Genomic DNA, 22,608 nt, shown 5'->3' on the forward strand with positions numbered 1-22,608 from the left:
GAAGAACTGTTTCAGCAGCAACTTTGGAACTGATGAAGGTACTACACTCTGTTGAGCTTTTTTTTTTTTGGCAATGGAGTCAATGTGAGTGTCTCACTAAGAGATGGTGGTGCCCTGGAACCTGAATGATTCCACTGCTGCCACAGTGCTGTCCATGATGCTCAGTGGGGGGAGAGCAGGGGGGTTTCGCCTGAAGTCCACTGTTTTGAGTTCGTTGAGCTGCAGATTGTTGTGACTGCACCAGACAGCTCCTTAACCTCTTGTCTGTAAGCAGATTCATCACCATTGCTGGTTTTGTGTTGTAGTATTGTTTTCATGACATTTAAGCATATTTTAGCCTAACTTTAAAAATAAATTCATTCATTTTCTTTTCGGCTTAGTCCCATTATTAATTTGGGGTCACCACAGCCTCCACTCCCCCAGTAGCTGTTGCCCCCACTTGCATTGTTGTCCTGTGGCTGCTGTTGCATCACCCAAGTGGATGCTGCACACTGGTGGTATTGTGGAGAGAGCCCCACCCATGATTGTGAAATGCTTTAGGTGTATGACCATACATGATAAATGCACTATATGAATAAATTCATTACATTAAATGTAAATGGACAAATATACTTAAGAACTTATTTAATCTAAATTTTATTTATTCTAAAAAATAAAAAAATGTTTAAATAAAATCATAATGTTAGCACACGGCACTGCAATATATTTTCATTTAAATCAATTTTTTTTTATTTCAATCAATACAATTTTATTTAAATTAATACATTAAAATCATAAATTTAACCATGATAACACATACTTTTAATAATTTATTACTACAAAAATATAAATATAGCAGTAACCTAACAATATGCTTTAAATCTCCTTTTGTTAATGTCCAACAGAAGATTGTAACATTCATTCATTTTCTCTTCATTACTACAACCCAGAATCACGAAAGCCCCTTTAATTTCAATCCACTGCTGAAATACATCATATGCTGCTTCAGACTCTCCGTCCACGAAGGCATCGTTCCGAACTTATTCAAAAGCGCTGCATGTCCAAATTCATCAAACAGGTTATTATCCTGTCCCGGGTCTTCAGTCAGGATGTACATTTCACCTGCATGGATCTCAGTCATGTTGGGCTTGCAGTGCAAAGGGTCAAAACCCACCCATAAAGTATAACGGTAATCATTAGAGCGAATAGAGTAACCCATAATTCTGATATCGGCAAGGTTTGGGAGGTCGGAGTTCTCCTGGATGGAGTCTGAGGGTCGTGGATACTGGCTGAATGAGTATGCTTCTCTGTTGAGATGTTTGGGGTTTCGGATCAGATTAGCCAGGTTTGAGCCCTCGGTGCACAAATCCATCTTGAAGGACGGAGAGGGGCAGTGGTGAACAGAAGGGAGACCGGCCAGATTCGCCAGTGTGGGGAAAACATCCAGCAACTCCACCACACTGTTTACAATCTTACCTGGAATTAAAAAAAAACAGGATACATGTAGGAATTTAAATTGTTTTCAGTAATAAATAACATTTAAAAAAACAATCCGTCATAAATAAAGTTGAAGAAACCTAATTCTTTTAGGTGTAGAAAGTTAAAGAAATTTAACTATAAAAGTGTTTGCAGTGAAAATACACCATTGCATTACAGGAACGCACTGTAATTAATGCTGGGTTATGAACAATTCATTTTCATGTTGTCCTAACACAAATCAATCAAGTTAACTTAATTATTTTTGCCAAATTAAGTGAATTGAACAGAAAACAATTAAACTAAAAAGGTAAGAATTGTCTTGTTTTGAATCATTTTAAACAAGTAGCTTGAATAGAACAACAAAGGTCATTTTTTAAATCCAGTTCAATTAAAATACTAATTTATTTATCATCCATTTATTATCATCCATTTATTACAGAAAAAAATATTATGGAAATAAAATTTATCCACAACATCTTTCAGAAAATCTTCCTTTGCATTCAACTGAAGAAAGTCAGTGGATGAGTAAATGATGACAGAAGTTTCAATTTTAGGTGAACTATCCCTTTAAAGCCTAATTATGTATTATGTTATTTTATTAGGTAAGCTCCAAATGTGGATTCAGTACTGACTAATCTAATGTATGTGCACAAATGTAATCTTCTATAGCTTCCTATTAAAAATATTAATTTAAAAGATGAGGGGTGAGGGGTGTACTTACAGTATTTATGTGGAGCACTGTAAATTACAACACAAAAACTTTGATGACCTGTTAGTACTATTTATTTTATTACTTTCTTTTTTTACATATTTATTAAATCATTTCTTATATAACTTGATATATTGGTTCAAACTACAAAAATGTCAATAAAAGTCACTCATTCTGTTGTCTGAAGGCCAGAGAATTTTTTTGGTATTTTATTCTATACTACAGTCTAAAGATAAGTAAAAAATAAAACAAAAACAGTCACTCAAACACAGTGGAAAAATAAAGCCATCTGTTAAATATTAGTTACTAATAGTTTATGATTCGTGGGTATTTTCTGTTTGTTTATTCACTGTAAAAAATGGCTGTGATTTCAACAGTAAAAAAACTGTAAAAATGCTACAGTAAAAATCCGTAAACTATACAGTGAATAACCGTAAACTGACTTTCCCAGAAATCTCTGCATGACACATCAATTTTTATGCTTTTTATTGACATTAATATGGATCTTTTTAGTTGTTGCCCATCAGTTATGTAAATTAGAGATTTACGTTACATCTAATGTTGATAAACACTGTTTATTTCATGACTTTAATTTTATGCATGTTACCATACTAGTGTTTAGTGGCTGTGTGAATGACACTGAGCACCTTTTTTACACTGATACTCTTTCCTGCTTGTGGAAAAAAGTAGTTTGTGATGAGCATTGGTTCATTATGTATCTTTCTCATCACCACCTGCATATGGCTGTGTTAATATCTGTGTAACAAAAATGTGTAGATGTTATTTGTCTGTATTACCAATTACCAACATCTGTAAGTTATTGAAATACTGTAGTACACTGTAAAAATGAGAAATTACTTTTACGGTTTGTACCGTACTTTTAACAGTGAAATACTGGCAACCACAGCTGCCAGATTTTTACCGTAAATTTTACGGATTTATTTTTTACAGAGTAGTTTTAAACTGTATCCTAAAGATCTTGATTTCTAATAAGTTCTAATAAAAAAAAGTACATTTTATTGACAGATTTAGCAGTTGGAAGCAATGTACTGGGTTGATCAAGTAGCATAAAAACTGTAATAAGCTGTCAGATAAGCTTTAATAAGCTGTGTTATTTCACAAAATAATTATTTCTTATAACACAGATATATTGTTTCTATTAAACTACTAAAATGTCAATAAAATTCACTTCAGTAAAGAAATGTAATCACAAACAACTTGAACAATGTTTGTATAAAATGTCAAACTGTAATCTTTGGCATAATCTTCGGTGTGAATATGTTTGATGGCTTTTTTAAAAACATTTCAAACATTTGTGTTTAACTGCATCACGGTTGGTATAAACAGGACTTTAGTTTGGCCGGCAAATCTTTTTTTTTAACTTGTTATTCTATAGAGCGTAGCAGTGGCCACCCACACAGCAGCCTTACTTCCAAGAATTTCTCCTCATTCATTTTACTTGAAAACACCCTTCAACAAAGACTTTAAAGCCATGAACTAAATCAACCAGCCTCAAGATGAATCCCTGCCTTCGATTTGAAGAAAAATAAAAAAGACGAATGTACAAGACTTTGTACTAATTGCCTTTTACAGGGGAGTCAACAAAGCACTATGCCTGACATAATTCAAACTGAAACTATAATACAATATAATATATACAGTTGAAGTCAGAATTATTTTTTTCAATAATCTACAGAACAAACCATCATTATGAAATAACTTGCCTAAATGCCCTAACCTGCCTAGTTACCCTAATTAATTTAGTTAAGCCTTTAAATTTCACTTCAAGCTGTATAGAAGTGTCTTGAAAAATATCTATAAGTGTCTAGTCAAATATTATTTACTGTCATCATGTTATTACATTAATTATTAGAAATGAGTTATTAAAACTATTATGGTTAGAAATGTGTTAAAATCTGCTCTCCGTTAAACAGAAATTGGGGGGAAAATATACAGGGGGGCTAATAATTCTGATGTCAACTGTATATATATGTTGTATATATATGCTTGAAATCAATGACCTACAATCAAAAATCAAATGCAAACAAACCCTTAAAGAAGTCTTCAGAAAAATAATCATTTGTAAAATACTGTTACAATATTCTTCAAAATCTTTATAATACATTGTTGAAAAAATGAGTTTCACACAATTCCTTAATGTTGTCCTGACACATAAAACAATTGAACAAAACAGTTAAGTTGTCACAAAAAAACTGAAAAATTGTGTTTATTCAGCTCATTTTAAATAAGTAGTTTAAACAAGCAGAGAAAAAAATGTTTTTGAATACATATCGACTTGTGCTCGAGAAACATTTGTGCTTCTTCATATTTTTGTGGATATTATTTCAAGGATATTTGACAAAGTATAAAAAAAGTATAGCTTTGCTGTAATTTCTATTTTTATGCCATCTGATTTTTGATTGGTCAATCAAAATTATATTTATATAAAAATATAAATTAAGTTAAAATTTTGTTGATATTTTAATAGAAGACACGTTAAAAACTTTGAACCTGTACTATACTACTGTATACTATATTGCTCATTTATACAACAGTTCTGTCTGGTTCTCGAATCTGATTGGCTGATAGCCGTGCGATATTCGGCAATAACAGCACTCCTACAGCCTTCTCACTCTTCTGTATTACTACGCCCAAAGAGTGACAGCAGATCAATAAACTCACTACAGTCTGACAAATATTGCTGCTGTTGGACAACGTAAAGTACTTTTGAGGTGAGAATGTAGTTGTTTAGAATGCAACTATGCAGTTTATTTATAAGGATAGTGCCTATTTTATATATTTATTATTTTGTAGAAACGGTGCGTCGGCATCCATCAGCCTGTTGCTCTATTTTGACGGTCCATGCGGAAAGCGCAGGGCGCAAATGCATTCAGGGCGTGTCAGAATCCACTTTTGCCATTTTAAGGACAGGAAAATCTGCTTTGTGCCGTGGCGCATGGTCTGAAAGGGTTGAGTTTATTTTCTTAATGAGTTATAGGTGTGTTTTAAGAATAAACCAATCAGAGTCTCATCTCCCATTCCCTTTAAGAGCCAGTTGCGTCGCGCCATAAGTGCATTTGCTATTTGCATGACGTAAAAACTGAGCATTTCACAAGCAAGAAAACAGTTAAAACAGAGCATCTACAGCACGAGAATGAGAGATAAGGCATCTAATAATTCATTTTCATTTTTGCTCTCGTGAATAGGGAAACCTTGTACGCACAGACATCAATAAGCCTATAAATAATTAATTTCGTTTGTTAAGCGCAAAGATTTGTTTCAAAACTATTTCTAAATTTAGTTCTAATTTCCAGCAAACGAATAAATGAACAATAATAACAAAGTGTGCTCAAAATACTAAGTTATATCCTAATACACATGCTGTGCCCCATATAGTCTAAAACCTGACAGGTGGACAAATCTAAGCTTGTTTTTAATAAAACAAATATAAATATGGATATAATGAATAATACTGTTATTTAAAAATTGAACGAACTGAAAAAGCCCCCCGAGATGAAGGAGGATTCAAGGCAGTGTTTTTTTTAAATTTATGTAGGCTAGAAAATAATATGTTTTGTAAGATTTTAATCCTTTATATTTATATCCTATATATATCCCCTATATATATATATCCTATATATTTCCCTTATATATATATATATATATATATATATATATATATATATATATATCCCCTATATATATATATATATATATATATATATATATATATATATATATATATATAAATATATATCCCCTATATATATATATATATATATATATATATATATATATATATATATATATATATATATATATATATATATATATATATCCCCATATACACACACATCCTTAATATTTCTTTTTCATATGTAAAGATATTTGTGTATTGCTCTACATCTTGTGTGTATTAAGCAGTGTGTAAGTGAGGCACACTCTAGGACTGTAGACCAGCTTTGTTTGTTCTGGTCTAAAGACCAGACTATTACAGTTTCTCAAAACAGCAACACGCCTTCTTTTTTAGACCAGAACGCCTATGGGCACTCATATGAGTGCAAATGCATTTGCTATTTAAACAGCTTGGCGCAAAATGTCAAAACGACTCTTGCGCCGAGCTGAAACTAGCAAATAACAATTGCGTTGCGCCTTGCGCCACATTGCTCCAGGTGTATGATAGGGGCCTGAGTGTTGTATTTACAACATAGTAATCTGGTAGTGTTTGCTTTGCTTTGGCTTTTTCAGAGTTAATTATTGTGATATCCCGATTTCAACAGATAAATACTAGGAAATCTCTGTAGACTGAAAGCATTTAATGTCGTTCAGTCTTATAATCTTAAAATGTGAGAAAATCACCCGTTTTGTCACTACTATACAAATTATGCAAGAGAATGCTAACTCTAAAGTGACATTGGTGAAATTAGCGACAGTTTCTGCTGTTCTTACGTCAGCTGCAGATGTGAATGAATGGCGGAAGTAGTACCTCATTTTTAGACTCAGCGAGTGATTCGTCATATATATATATATATTTCCCAAATTATCTTTAACATATTATATAATATGTTAATATTTTTCACAGTATTTCCTAAAATATTTTTCTTCTAGCAAAAGTCTTATTTGTTTTATTTCGGCTAAAATAAAAACAGTTTTTTATTTTGTTTTAAACTATTTTAAGGTCAATAATATTAGCCCTCTTAAGCTATATTTGTTCCGATTGTCTACAGAACAAACCATGTTATACAATAACTTGCCCAATTACCATAACCTGCCTAGTTAACCTAATTAACCTGGTTAAGCTTTTAAATGCCACTTTAGCTGTATAGAAGTGTCCTGAAAAATATCCAGCAAAATATTATGTACTGTCATCATGGCAAACAAAAAAAGAGAGTAGTTATAAAAAGTATTATGCTTAGAAATGTGTTGAAAAAACTTTCCATTAAACAGAAACAGAAGGGGGCTAATAATTCAGGAGGGATAAAAATTCTGAATTCAACTCTATATACTACAATACACAAATGAACTAGCATGAAACACTCACACCAAATTAGCCACTTTTCTCCTAGGTGAAAGGAGGATCTTTGAAATTTCCACGAAATTTACTGATACAGTTCTGAATATAGCACAGCTCATTAGAACAACAAGCAACAATACAGAGCCCACTGTGAGAGCAATAACTCTCAGGACTTATTAGCTTCTCTATGCTGCGGCATTATCATTACAGCCATTACTCCAGCTGCTTATGCTGGCTGTTTCTAAAGATCGCTACAAATGTACACTTGAGAGCTTCAAGCAAGAATGATCAGCAGGCGCACAGTACGCTCTCAGTTAACCTGTGTATCCCACATTTGGGTGCATTCATTTTACTTATTAGACCTCCTTAACATGCAAACTCCCACCAAGCCTCCTTTGATATCATGTTGGTTAAATAATAGGTTAATCGAAGAGTTTCATGCACATTTTGTCTGTAAAGCTAGTTCTAGTAAACCTCCAGCACATGCTTTTAGACTGAGAAAACTCGAAGTTCACTGACAAGCTACACTTAAAAAAAATCATGTTTGCTGTTTGTTCAAACTACTTATTTAAAATTAGCTGAAACGACACAATTTTTTTGTTTTTTGGCGGGACAACCAATTGTTTTATGTTCAATCAACCTAAATTTTGTAAAAACCTAATAAGTTAATTTAATTTCTTCAATTTTTCCCAACACAAATCAATTGTTTAGAACCCAGTATTTTTAACCCAATAATTCTTGAGTTTTTTGGGGACAACTTGATTGTTTTTACAAATTTAAGTGGATTAAACATAAAACAATTAAATTAACTTAATGTGTATTGGGACAACATGAAGAAAGTGTGTGGAAGCTGACATTTTTTAGTGTATGCCAGATTGTGTTCAAACCCGAAATTGATTTAATCGAGATAATCTTGAGTAATAATGCAGCTGTTTGCGTAGCTTCTCTGGGAAATACAATTCTGTGTAGTAAATATTCTACAGTATGTGTAAATCCACATATAACGATTTTACTCCAAACTTAATTTGCGGAGAGCTTTTAAAATAAATCCTTCTGATTATTAGTCGCTACTTATTACTTCTTTGTGGGTTTCTGAGTTTCTGCAGAGCATCCTCTAACCTTCGGATGAGATTTACTGTTTGAAGATACACAACTGTGCTTCCCAGATAACATGTGCATGCAAATCGAAACTTTTGCCGTATTGCAATTGTGATCAAGTATATAAAAATAGGTCTGTGCTATTAATCTAAAAGAAACTAAAATTGCTATGGCTGAGAAGTGGCGTAGTCAGAAATGCAATTCTACTGTTTTTGACATGACTTCTACTTATGGTCAGTACCAGCAAATTTATGAATTTAAGCTTTGTGCACTCTGGGATGTTTTACCGATTGCGCTTATTACCGACATTTTCATTCATGGCCAAGTGATTTTCATTGGCTACGAGTCAAGTGAATGTGCAAAATCTAAATGGCACTCAATGAAAAACAGAAATAATCAGTACACAAGGTGGTGATGGTCTATTTTATGCTTCTTTCCTACACTCGCTTGTTGTACTGTAACATTGTATGTATTGTAATGTAAGTCTTTCCACTTCACTACAAAATTCTCAACTACAGTACATAAATGGTCACAATTTTGCAACAAAAAAAGGTACAAATCATGAATGAAAATGGAAAGGAGTATTTTATGCTGTAGTTACAAGGTGTTAAACATCTAACACCATCTTAGTGCACAAGCCTTTACACTTATATCTTCTAAATATGGAGGAAGACTTAGATTACTATCATTGTAAATGAAATCAGTCTAAAACTATAGTCCAAAACCTTTTCGTAAACTGAATTAATATATTCATCGCTGTAGATGATTTGTACTTGATCGTTTTTTGATCTGCCAAAAAAAATCTGAAAGCATGTTTAACAATATTTTATATCTTCGTAAATATTCATTCATTAATTTTCTTTTTGACTTAATCCCTTTATTAATCAGGGGTCGCCACAGTGGAATGAACCGCCAACTTATCCAGCATATGTTATTATCAGCTGGGGCTCGAACCAGCAACCTTCTTGTTGTGAGGGAATCGTTCTACCCTCTGTGACACTGTGATGCCCTTAATCTATATAATTACTAAAACTAAATGCTAAAACTAAAAACTAAACTACTACTAACAAAAACATTAATGAAACTAGCTAAAACTAAAATGAAATTCATAGCAATTGTTTAAAATAATATTAAAATTAAATAAAGTTTAAAAATACAGAGCTATAATATTGTTGACGATCTTTTTATTTATTTATTTTTTATATTGAAAAGGTTGAATATCGTGGCAAAAACCACACTTTTAGAGCTTTGAGATATAAGAAAAAAAGTCAAGGCCTAAATAAAAAAATTTTTAAAAGTAAAATACAAAAGCAAAATAATAATCAAAGCTTTAAATGGGCCGATGCTTTAGCCATAACATATTTTCCAGAAAGTTGATCTCTCACACTTGAGAGACTTCGAATCAGTTGGAGTCTCCATTTTCGTGAAGGTTCCTCTGGTGTTTGCATGTCGACAGCTGCTTTGAGTAACATTACCTTTGCCAAAGTGCTCCCGTGTGTCCTGAAACACATCGATGAAGGGAAACGTCTTCGCCCCGGGCCGAGAGCGACGGGAGCTCACTCCTGCCTTATACACCATCAATGGTACTCGGGTGGCCACATCAAAGTTGCTGTATTTGGCCCATTCACCATGCTCTCCTAATGACCAACCTGAGAGAGACAGAAAACCACTCACAATCACTGCTGCTTCTCTCATTGAAGCCAACTAGAGTTTTTGAATCCATTTAGGATCTTTGGGTCTAACAGGAGCACTTTTAACTTAGCTTAGCATAGATCATTAAATTGAATTAGCATTAACATCTCACTCAAAAAACGACCTTAGTTTTAATAACTTTCCTATATAAAAGATCTACTCTTCTATAGTTATATCATGTACATAAAGAAGCTTTTTTTAATGAGGTGCTAATGGTCTAATCTGATTCAATGATTTATGTTAAGCTATGCTAAGCTCCTGCCAGACCCAGAGATCAGCTGAATTGATTCAAAAATGATAAAAACACAACTCTTGAGGCGTATAATGACTCTATTTTGCAAAAAAAAAGTGGAATGTTCCTTAATGTGAATAACGTTAAATATTCTAATACGAATTTAAGTTAGCAGAATTCAAATGGAGTAACATTTTAAGAAATATTACAAGTATGAACAACTGATGTTTGAAAAAGCATACTATACAATATGATGAAATTAAACATTAAAAAATGATAGACAGACAGACCGAAAAATTTTTATACCCCTGGCTGGGACTTTTTGCTAGCCACATCAGCAACTATTGCAACACATTAGCAACTATTTCATGCCAAGATCAATGTACATAAAGCAAACATATTACAGATTCAGAATTCAATAAGAGAGGATACAAAAAAATAAAAAGCAATCAATCAAAACTCCAAACATTTACATTAAAAATATTAGATAAGATTTTTAAGTTCAACCTTTGACAAATCAAAATTCTTCTTGGGGATACATTTTTTAACAAAATCCATCCAAGTGCTCTAAGTATATAAAAAAAATGTGTCTGGTAATCTTTAAAATATCACATTTTAATTCGAAATGTTTGGTGTGTGAAGCCTGACAGTGGTTATAGATAGTTTTAGTATTTACTTTTAGTAACAATGACCATTAAACATTTAAAATGAAACCCTTGTAACATTATAATGAAACCAATTGAATATATTTTTCTTCCTTTTTGTTTTAATACAGCATTCTGAGTGTTGAGTGAATCAATATTACTGCCTCCTTTAATAATATCAATACATTGTGAGTTCTGCCCAATCCTATATAAAAGACACTTATTGCGTAGCATAAATGTTTGGATAATGACTAGGAAAAAAATGTGCCATATGCCAAACTACTCAAACAATACAAACTGCAATTTATGCTAAATGGAACAGTGACAGCATCATTTCCGAAAAGAACTTCACAGAATGTAAATTCAAAATAGCATGGACACCCATAGAAAAGACTGCGAGAATCTGAGCTTTTATATAAACCTTCAGTGCTTCAACAGTGCCACCTAATGGCTGTGATATTTAACAAACCGTGATCTGAGCTGAGCACCACTATAGTGTTCTTGGCCAAGCCGACATCATCAAGGGTTTGTAGTATCTTTCCGACTTGAGCATCTACATATGACACAGAGGCAAAGTAGTGCTGGCGGATCCTCAACTAGATGATGAAGGGAGAAAAAAAATACATCATGTTTGATTTTACACAAAATGACTTCATTAACAAACTACAGCTATGAAAATTACCTTTCTCTGAAAATTCTATAGATCTTTCAAGGATTCATTAGGAATGGGTTTGAGAAAAATGATAAAGTATGTTTCACTCTCTAATTGTCCAATACTACTTTTTTCCCAAAAATTCTAATACATTTTTTTAAAGGACAATTTATTGAAATAACAAAAAGTTTTCATTTGTCATGATTGAAAAAAAATAAAATAAATAAAGCACTGCGACAGATGTCTAAAATTATAATTAGTATGTTGTGCAAGTGCAGGATACAAAGCAAGATGAAAATAAATATGATTGAAAAAATTAATCTTTCCAAAAAAAACGATAGCATTTTAGTTTAATAAGAAATCATATTTTAACTACTACCAATTACTTGCCTAAGATATTAACTGTTTATTAGCACTTATAAAAAATTATCTCTTACCTAACCCTAAATACTACCTTACTAACTATTAATAAGAAGCAATTAAGTATATTATTGAGCTAAAAGTCTTATATGATTTGTTAGTTGCATGAACTGTACATTAAAAAAGTGCAACTAAAAAGGTGTCCTTGTAACGCATGTAATTACAATTTTAATTACAATTAATTATGCATAACTAGATGTAACTAACCCTAATCCTAACCATATAGCTAGTATATGTATTTAACTATTGCTTGGTAGTTAAATTAAGAGAGATACTGTAACAAGAACTTAAAAAAATAAATTCAGCAAAAAAACATGCGTAGAGATGACATTTTTGTTGTTTTTCATGTAAAGAAAATGTTTAGCAAAAATGCTCTAAATGACAACATTTTTGTTTCAATTCTGGAAGAAAAACCATTGGCACATATGGTACTATTATTACATTTTACTCAAACTCATATCTATTAATTGTGCGCTTAAGCATTGTATAAATTTTCACACCACAGTACCTGAAAATCTTTAGGAATTGGGCCATAAGGGAAGCTCAGATTTAACGCCTGCACGTCTTCCCTCTTGCGGATGTCGGTCCAGGGGTTGTAGGCCACATCAGGAAGTTTCTTAGGCACATCTGGATCTGGAGCTAGCGTCATATTCTCAATAGGATAGAGCTTTAGGTACTCCTATAAAAACACAGTATTTTACAATATTGATTTAACAGGTGCTCTTACACACTCGCACACGTTTTTTTTTTTTTTTTTTGGGTGGGGGGGGTGAGGTTAACCTCTGAATAGTTTTCTAACTCTCTGTTAAAAACAAAAGCTTAAAAGAATAAATTATGTGGTTGTTTTCAGCGACAGGCTTCAGCTTCTGTTTAAACTCGTCTTTCTCTAACCAAGAGTACGCAAACTTACATTTTTCCATTTTGCTGTACGTTTATCTCTTTGGTTTTGCTACATGTGGAAAACATCACATCACCTTCCCACGTTTGTCCCAAATTATGTGACCATCCGGACAGAGGAGCTTGGCCGGATGTACCACAGTCCAAACCGATCATGTGGATGGAGCATGTCATTGTTAATATTAGGAGGAAAATAAATTTATTTATGCTTCTTTGGAGTCAAACACTTTGGACAATGCTTGAACAAAATTTAAGACCTCGTAAAACTCGATTATGACTTTTAATACCTTTTAAGAGTTTTAATTAATTGATTTATCAACTTTTATTATTTTCTAAGACCCCGCAGACACCCTTTATAACATATTTTCTTTTCTGTCCTGTTCCCAAAATGCATGACACAGCCCGTGGGTTTATTAGTACTTTTTATTTACACTATGTGCCTTGCTTATTATTAGTCTCATTGAATCTATCAGTGATATTACATATTTATATCCCATTATATACCATATTTTTTAAATGAGTTTTAAATCGTTTTGCCCCAAAAGCTTAACTCTATCTGTGTGCATAATCTAAGGCCCCATGTGAGACTTTTTGACCTCATAAAAGCATAATACTTAAGAAGTAATTCATAATATAATAAAAGTAATTCAAAACTGCTTTCACCATTAAAGCAAATTCCCATTCACTACAAAACACATGAGAGTGGAGCAACATCTAAAACCTCTTAATGGTTGTACTACTATTAGACCAAATTTTACCATATTTACCACCAGAACAAAAACGCAAGCGTTTTAAATCGAAAACAACCAGCAGATAAAATGTTCACATGGTTTTATATGGCCAAAAATATCTGTTATTTCACAGGTCATTTATAGGGTCAATAAATGAATATTTTTAGTCAATAAACATGATGTTGATGAGATCCAGGACACAACATTTACTAATAATATCATGCACACCATTACTTATGGTATTTAGTGCCTCTAATATCTGCTTGGCATCCACAAATGACCTTCTTTTATCCATTAGGACACAAACTGATAACTCAACAGGTGAAAGTAATATAAATATACATTTTTAGAAGATCTATCCTTTAACACATTTGACCTTCTGGTGTTATATAACATTATAGGTATCAAATTGTAAATTGTATTTATTGCCATGCCAGCTCCACTAACTTGATGGTCAAGATAATTCTGAATAATATAAATATAATTAATACAATAAAAAACATTTAAACAAAAACAAGTCATTTACATTAGACTTTTTTTTACATTTATATATAACAGAAAAAAAATAATGTTCTTCTACTAACATAAAGGTGGGACAGTCCAGAGACTGAAATCCAAAGAGAGAAATCTTGCAAAACATGCAATGTGAAGGGTTCAATTTGTCATCTAGTATAAATCACTTGATCAAATATAGTCTTAAAAAAATATGTACATAACAGATATGACTGAACTTTCAGTATGGATTTGTGCTTATAGGTATAATTGCCCCATTTAAATAACAGGGACTTGTAAATTACACAATACAAATAAAAGACTTAGAAACTATACGGCTGTTTACACAAGGTCACCTCATGTGTTTTCTTTCAGCTATCTGACTTGTGAAAATGATTCCATTTGGTCACATAAAATGAGACAGCACAAAAACGAATATGAATCCAATCTTCAAATCTCACTCTATGCAAATTTAACTTTATCGAATTAAAATGTGGTGCATTTGATGCTTAATTACTATTGTTTTTACAGAAACATAAACTATATATACATTTCTTTTTGTGTCCCATTGAAATATCATCACACAAGGCAGGCTCGCCAATTACTTTCATTACAGGCAAAATAACATCTATTTTTGCTGTACCCACTCATGCTAGGATTTTTTCAAAACTGTAAAATGTTTGAATTGATTTGAAAACACTGTGCCTTTGTAAAGGGAAGAGAGAAAAAAAATCACTATATTTGTTTAATTATTTTTCATACCTATTCACAAAATTAGGCTACTACAGGTGCGTGATAAAGAGTCCCTGTTGTTAATGCAGTTATTTGATTTAATTCAACATTGGGATTTTATCATTTAATGGGTCAAAATATGATGAAACAAAAATATTGAAATAAGACAAAACAAACATTTCAAACGTTATCTGTGTTTCATTACTGAAGCTCACACTATTTTTATTTGTATTTTTTTGTACAATTGTGGAGCAGTAAAATGCACATACTGTATGTGGTTTAACAAACTGATGCATTTAGAAAATGTCTGGTTTCATCTGGAAGTGGTTTAAGCCAGGGGTTGTCTAAAAAGTTTGTATGAAATGCTCATTTAAATCATTTTATATATTTATGCATTTATATATTTGCTGTGTCTCATATTATTTTCTGTTATCAGCATTTTATTTTTTAAACATACACAGATTCTAAGAGACCAGCTTCTGCTTTAAACTGGACTTACTGAATATCTACTATTAAATATCTACTAATGTAAAAAAGACAAATGTAAAATAAAGTAAAACACCCTAAAACTTCTGAAATGAGTCGTTCTGATGGCGGTTGAGTTTGAAGCCAGATATTATTGGGTGATCACTGACAGAAACAGTGAACAGCTCCACCAGAGCACGTCTGAAGCAGTTTATTTTACATTCTATGGCAGAAACACCATTAAGCCCAGCTAGATTCTATATAGCTAGATATATTAAATAGTTCATACAAAAATACACAAAGAGAGACTTTCACTTTCACTTCATGCATAGTTTGTGAATGAACAGACTTGTGAGTACTAGTTTCAGACGCAATCATGATAGTATGCAAAAATTATAGTATAATGTTGAGAGTTTCATTTATCATTTAATACCACAGCCTACCTGCAGGATCACTGAGGCCCACTAGTGGGTCCTGGCCCACCAGTTAAAAATCCCTGGTTAAAGCGATCAGATTATATGTATCTGAAATGCATTTAAAAATGCATTTACGCTGGCCCTTTTCATAATCGTATAGTCATCTGATCAGAAAAACACATGAAGTGACCAGATGTAAACAGTCCCTTAACTATCAATAATAAAAATAATGTTTCGAACATTAAAAAACAGCCATGGCTATATTTTCTATAATTTTACCCTGTGTTAGTTCTGGTGTGAAAGTGGTTCTCCTATGACGACGAGTCAATGAACATCTTTCAGTGCTGTTTGGTATCATTTTGCATGTCATAATTTACTAAGAAAAGTCCATACCTGTGGGATTCTGAAAGGAATATGAGGTTTATAGAAGCCGACAGCCAGGAAGAATGGTTTTTGTGAGCCCTTCATAGAGCGCAAGAGTCGAATGGCCTCCTCTGTGTTCTCCATGTCAGGAAGGGTTCCTAGAGGCATTTCAGACACGTTCACGGGACACAGCAGGTTACTGTGCAACGTGCCGTCTTTATCTTTGCAAACCTAGCAGAAGAATATGACATATTGAAAACAAAGCACTGCAATTACTTAGAATTTAATTTCTGCTGTTTGCTTTCTCAAAGTACACTCTCATAAATAAAGGCACAGAAGGGATCACTGGGGTGCTATATTTTCAAAAGGAAGACATTTTTTGCCTATTTAATCATAAAGGGTGCCATAGAGAGTCATAAATATAAATACTGGTAACCTAGTGACAGTTTTTACTTTACGATTCTCTAACTTGACAAATTACCAAATCAAATCACCCTCTCTTCAGCTTTTAAAAAAAAATTAAGTATTAAACATTTTAAATGTTATACATTTTATGTATGATGAAATTAGAATTAGTGTAATATTCTTCTAAAGGTTTTCATTTGTATCATTTTAATTTTATAGTGTTTTTCGTAATAATTGTCATTAATACTAGTCGTTCGCATTTACTTACATTTCCTGTAATAAAAATTATTTTTGTTTTACAACTTTATTTAGGTTAGCTAGAGCAACATTTATCTTCATTTATTAAAATGTAGAAAATGTTTTGTTATGAAACATTTTACACCAAAAATTATTCATGCATTAATTCATTAAAGTACAATGTCAAAGAACATCGCAGATAGTTTTAGTATTTTTTTAATGTTTTGACAAAACAATTTTTTTATTTTGTTTTTATTATTTTTTTGTAGGTTTAATTTTGTTATTAAAAATGAAAACAACTGCTGATTAATCCAGAGTTTCTGCAGGTTTCACCAAGTCAAATTTAAGAACTTTTTAAGACCATGAAGAAATTTCATACTTACAAAAAGCTAAACACTAAGAATTTTTTAATGGCCCAGCAGAAAAAAAATCTAATTAGTTTTACTTTTTGCTACATTGCTGGAGGACCAAAAATTCTAAACCAAAATCCACTGCTGCACAAAGATCTGAAGTTCTTACAGTTTTGGAGTGAACAAGAAAGGGTTTGAGATCACTTCATTGCTGAAGAGGACAAATAATTAATATACTTTTAAGAAAGCAATAAACAGTTATAAAATCAACTATTTATTTAAGTATAAAATATAAAATTATTTTTAAATGCATTGTTTTATTGGCTTTTTAGACAACATTTAAAGGAACTAAATAAATAGACATTTAAATATGTATATTTATTTGTCAATTTAAACTGTGATTTATTTATATACATTTTTATGCTTCAATTATTAAATTAATATTTTAATGTAATTTTATTTATTTTCGTTTCATTTTTAAGTGGCACTTCAGGTCCTCCATAGGAAACAATAGACTCCCAACTGGTTATGCAGCATATTAACCAGCAGGAGGCAGAAATGTACAAAAGTCTACAGAATCAGACGGCAGAAAAACTTGAAAAAATAAATATAATATAAAAAACAATATTATCATTATTGTTGTTAATATAATTATATATATTTTTTTTTAAAAATTGAAATCAGTCAATAAGAAAATTGAAAGAGTAACATAGGCATGGGACGGTATATAATTCTGAGGGTATGATAAACTTTTTATAAAAATATCATGATTTGACGGTATTGAGTTTGCTGCTATAAAATATATTCCTTTTAAATATTACTGGGTAAAAAAAAAAAAATTTTTTTTTAATTTTGACCATAAATATTTTATTTGGGAAACATTTAAAGTATTTTGGAGCAGTAAACATGTCAAGCTAAATCTTTTTATTTATTATTATTTATCTTTTTATTTATAAATCTTTTTTTTTTTTTTTAAACAGGCAACTTTGGATATTTTTTCTGCTGGAAACTTTAAAAAAAAAAAAAAAAAAATATATATATATATATATATATATATATAGAGAGAGAGAGAGAGAGAGAGAGAGAGAGAGAGAGAGAGAGAGAGAGAGAGAGAGAGAGAGAGAGAGAGAGAGAGAGAGAGAGAGAGAGAGAGAGAGAGAGAGAGAGAGAGAGAGAGAGAGAGAGAGAGAGAGAGAGAGAGAGAGAGAGAGAGAGAGAGAGAGAGAGAGAGAGAGAGAGAGAGAGAGAGAGAGAGAGAGAGAGAGAGAGAGAGAGAGAGAGAGAGAGAGAGAGAGAGAGAGAGAGAGAGAGAGAGAGAGAGAGAGAGAGAGAGAGAGAGAGAGAGAGAGAGAGAGAGAGAGAGAGAGAGAGAGAGAGAGAGAGAGAGAGAGAGAGAGAGAGAGAGAGAGAGAGAGAGAGAGAGAGAGAGAGAGAGAGAGAGAGAGAGAGAGAGAGAGAGAGAGAGAGAGAGAGAGAGAGAGAGAGAGAGAGAGAGAGAGAGAGAGAGAGAGAGAGAGAGAGAGAGAGAGAGAGAGAGAGAGAGAGAGAGAGAGAGAGAGAGAGAGAGAGAGAGAGAGAGAGAGAGAGAGAGAGAGAGAGAGAGAGAGAGAGAGAGAGAGAGAGAGAGAGAGAGAGAGAGAGAGAGAGAGAGAGAGAGAGAGAGAGAGAGAGAGAGAGAGAGAGAGAGAGAGAGAGAGAGAGAGAGAGAGAGAGAGAGAGAGAGAGAGAGAGAGAGAGAGAGAGAGAGAGAGAGAGAGAGAGAGAGAGAGAGAGAGAGAGAGAGAGAGAGAGAGAGAGAGAGAGAGAGAGAGAGAGAGAGAGAGAGAGAGAGAGAGAGAGAGAGAGAGAGAGAGAGAGAGAGAGAGAGAGAGAGAGAGAGAGAGAGAGAGAGAGAGAGAGAGAGAGAGAGAGAGAGAGAGAGAGAGAGAGAGAGAGAGAGAGAGAGAGAGAGAGAGAGAGAGAGAGAGAGAGAGAGAGAGAGAGAGAGAGAGAGAGAGAGAGAGAGAGAGAGAGAGAGAGAGAGAGAGAGAGAGAGAGAGAGAGAGAGAGAGAGAGAGAGAGAGAGAGAGAGAGAGAGAGAGAGAGAGAGAGAGATACCTTGAAAACGATTATCATCCCATGCCCAAGTTATAATTTGTTAATTTTTAGGCGGGATTTGACCTTTGAATGTTGTGTTAGACAGTAGTTTAGAATACTCTATGAAAATCTTACAATCTGTTGAACATGAAACAAGATATTCTGAAGAATGCTGGAAAAAAAGTTACAACCTTTAAAAATGAGCCAGGTATTGATACTAAAAGCATACTGATGTACTGTTTCATAAATGAGGCATCTCTGTATATACTGTTAGCACTGCTGTCACTTTGAAGTACACCAAGGGACATTTTGAGGGCAGTTTTAAAAAAATGTGTCATTGTTTACTTATCCTTTTCTCGTTTCAAACTTTTTTAAAAAAAGTTTATTTTTTCTGTCAAAACAAAAAAGACAGGGAACCTGTAACCACTGACTTCCATAGTAGGAAAAACAACTAATGATGTCAGTGGCTACCAATATCTAACATTCTTCAAATGTCTTCTTTTGTGTTCCATATGACCAAAGAAACACACAAGAACAAGTAAATGGTGAGTAAATTTTCATTTTTGGGTGAACAATTACTTTAAGAACATAAGATGGGTTTAAAAGCTCAGAGGTTTAGGAGGATGTGTAAACACATTTCCACACAGACTCACACACTGACCTTCCTCTTTTCATATTCAAAAGAGGGTGGATGATACGGCGGTACAGACCAGCTGTACGGGTAATCATCCGAGTGGTTGGAGGCAATGCCTTGAGGACAAGCACGTGAAAGAGAAAGGTTATTTGACAAACATAAAACAAGAAAGTTAACACATGAAAGGATTACAGGACAAAACCTTGAAAAAAATAAGCCATATAGTTTACACTTAAATCAGAAGGTAAAGTAGCAACTCCAATTCTGAAAATATTTTGTAAAATGCAGTAATCAAGAACTGGTGTTTTGGGGGGGAGGTTTAGAGAGTGAAAAATAAATAAATATTGTTTTTACATTTTAAAATAAACATTTTAACTAGCTTTTGAAAAAATATATTTGGCAAATGATTTTCTTATACTTTTTGCCACATTGCTGGAGGACCAAAAATGCTAAACCAAACTCCACTGCTGCACAAAGATTTGGAGTTCTTATGCAGTTTTGGAGTGAACAAGAAAGGGTCTAAGATCACTGCATTGCTGAAGAGGACGAATAATTAGGGGGCAATAATAGAGGACAATAATACTTTTATGAAATAAATAAACAGTTATAATATCAACTATTTAATTATAAATTAGATTATTTTTAGATGTGTTGTTTTATTGATTGATTAAATGACATTTTAAAAACTACTTAAATAAACACAATTAAATTTATCTTACCATTTAAACTGTGATTTACTGATATGCATTTTTATGCTTAAATTATTAAATTAATGATTAGATTTTTCGTTTTATTCGTAAGTGGTACTCCCGATACCTACCCCGTAGGAAACAGTAGGCTCTCAACTGGTTATGCAGCATATTAACCAGCAGGAGTCAGAATTGTATAAATGTCTACAGAATCAGACAAAAAATCTTGAAAAAAAATAAAATAAAAAAATAAAAAAACATAATCATAATAAAAATTATTATTTAAAATTTTAATCAGTCAAAATTAACATTTTAAATAACCTCTAGGCTTAAATGCATTGTATGATTTGATAATTATGTTAAAAGAGTAATTTGTTATTTTCTTTATGAAGGGGATTTGACCTTTGAATGTTGTGTCAGACAGTAGTTTAGAATACTCTATGAAAATCTTACAAGCTGTTGAACATAAAACAAGATATTCTGAAAATATTTTGTAAAATGCAGTAATCAAGAATAGGTGTGCGTTTTTTGTTTTTGTTTGTTTGTTTTTTTGAAGAGACAGTTGACTCAAAAATTGAATTTGCTAAGCATTTACTCACACTTAACTTGTTAAACATAAAACAAGAAATTCTGAAGAATGATGGAAAAAAACATTACTAAAGTCAATCGCTTTTTTTCCCACAATCATCAGAACATCTGCCTTTGTGTACAACAGCAACAAAAGAACTCAAAAGACTTGGAAAAAGTGGAGAATGTGTAAATACAAAAAATACATTTTTGGGGGAAACTACGCATTTTCTTTAACCTTTATATAAATAACAAATGATCCAAAAAGTCACAGAGGTAAAATAAAGGTAAAATGGTTATAGAACATTAAACTTTGAAACGTTTTACAATAAGCATGTAACCACGTGATACATGAGGATATCTCAGAAATAAAGCAAAACTGAATTATGCCTGATCATTTTGTCCCAAACATCATAAAAAAATTATTAAATTAATGAAAAATTCAATGCTCTTTTACTAAAGAAAAATAATATATAACATATTTAAAAAATAAAAAAAAATATTATTATTGTTAATTATTATATTATTTTAATTATTAATTGTGGTTGGAGTAGCACTGATTTATTCAGCAATTGTAATCAAAAATGTCTTTAATTTACTAAATTAAGGTATTTGGTGAGAAAAAAAAACACAGAAAATGTTTTTTGTTTTTTTTTTACTTTTGTCAAATAAATAAAGATTAAAGAAAATTAAAGAGGTTGTTGACTCGAAGTTTGTTCTGATCCAGTTTGAGGTTGTTTTTTTTTCAAAGATATTTTGAAGAATGTTGGATGTAACGTCTATTTAGTCAGTGGGTTTTAATTTATGGGTGAACTGTCTGCTGAACAAATCACAGATTCTTGATTTCATTACACCTTACAAATTATTATGACTTTTTTAGAATTAGAATTTAGCCTCAATAATGAGATACAGTTTTTTCACGCATCGTGAAAATTATGCACGCGTCATACCAGGATGGAAGACTTTGCCCACTGATAAAGTGGTGTATCCATTAGACTTGAAGTATTGAGGTAGTGTGGTGTAGTTTCCAGCATGAACTCTCCAGTACGAGTTGAAATCGTAGAGTTTGGTGGTGTCTGGTCTTCGACTTGTTAGGAAAGACACTCTACTAGGTCCACAAACAGCTTGCTTTGAAAGAACACATTGTAATATACACTTAACATAAGTATAGATGTATGCATTATGTATCCATATGCATATTATTCATGTTTTCCATGAGCATTAATACAACATACCTGTGCATATGCGTTATGAAACACTACGCTCAAAGATGCAAGCTGATCAATGTTCGGTGATTTGACCACTGGATCAGAATAACAGCCTAAAGTTGGTCTCAGATCGTCAGCAATTAAATACAAAACGTTGAAATCTTTGCTTTTTGCTGCAAAAACATCTCGCCCTAAAAGGTGAAAAATCAAAACAAACCACCAACACGTAAATACGAACATTACATTCATTGTGTTGCGCGGTTTCGTTTCAGATACTTCTTTCACATGTTTGTTTTAAGCTGTTTAGAGAATTCCAGTGTTTTGCTTCCTGGTTTTCAAAGGCTGGCTATGATTGGAGGGGGTGGTCTTAAAGGGACAGTACACAGTTTCGCTTCAATAAGGTGGCACTGACAGGATTGAGAACTGT

The 22,608-nt window shown here is 32.5% G+C and overlaps 1 protein-coding gene across 1 annotated transcript; it reads right to left on the bottom strand.

Annotated features, from left to right (window-relative positions):
- Nucleotides 1-721: 721 nt before the first annotated feature.
- On the bottom strand, nucleotides 722-22,497 carry ids (iduronate 2-sulfatase). Its single transcript, NM_001080068.1, is given in 8 exon segments — nucleotides 722-1,455; nucleotides 9,755-9,928; nucleotides 11,317-11,443; nucleotides 12,428-12,598; nucleotides 16,046-16,246; nucleotides 19,745-19,833; nucleotides 21,924-22,101; nucleotides 22,209-22,497. Coding segments are annotated over 8 exon segments (1,686 nt in total). The 5' UTR covers nucleotides 22,431-22,497; the 3' UTR covers nucleotides 722-931.
- Between the last annotated feature and the right edge of the window lie 111 nt (nucleotides 22,498-22,608).

Source organism: Danio rerio, chromosome 14 (genome assembly GCF_052040795.2).
Source record: "Danio rerio strain M-AB ecotype USA chromosome 14, GRCz13ab, whole genome shotgun sequence".
In the NCBI taxonomy this organism is placed as follows: Eukaryota; Metazoa; Chordata; class Actinopteri; order Cypriniformes; family Danionidae; genus Danio; species Danio rerio.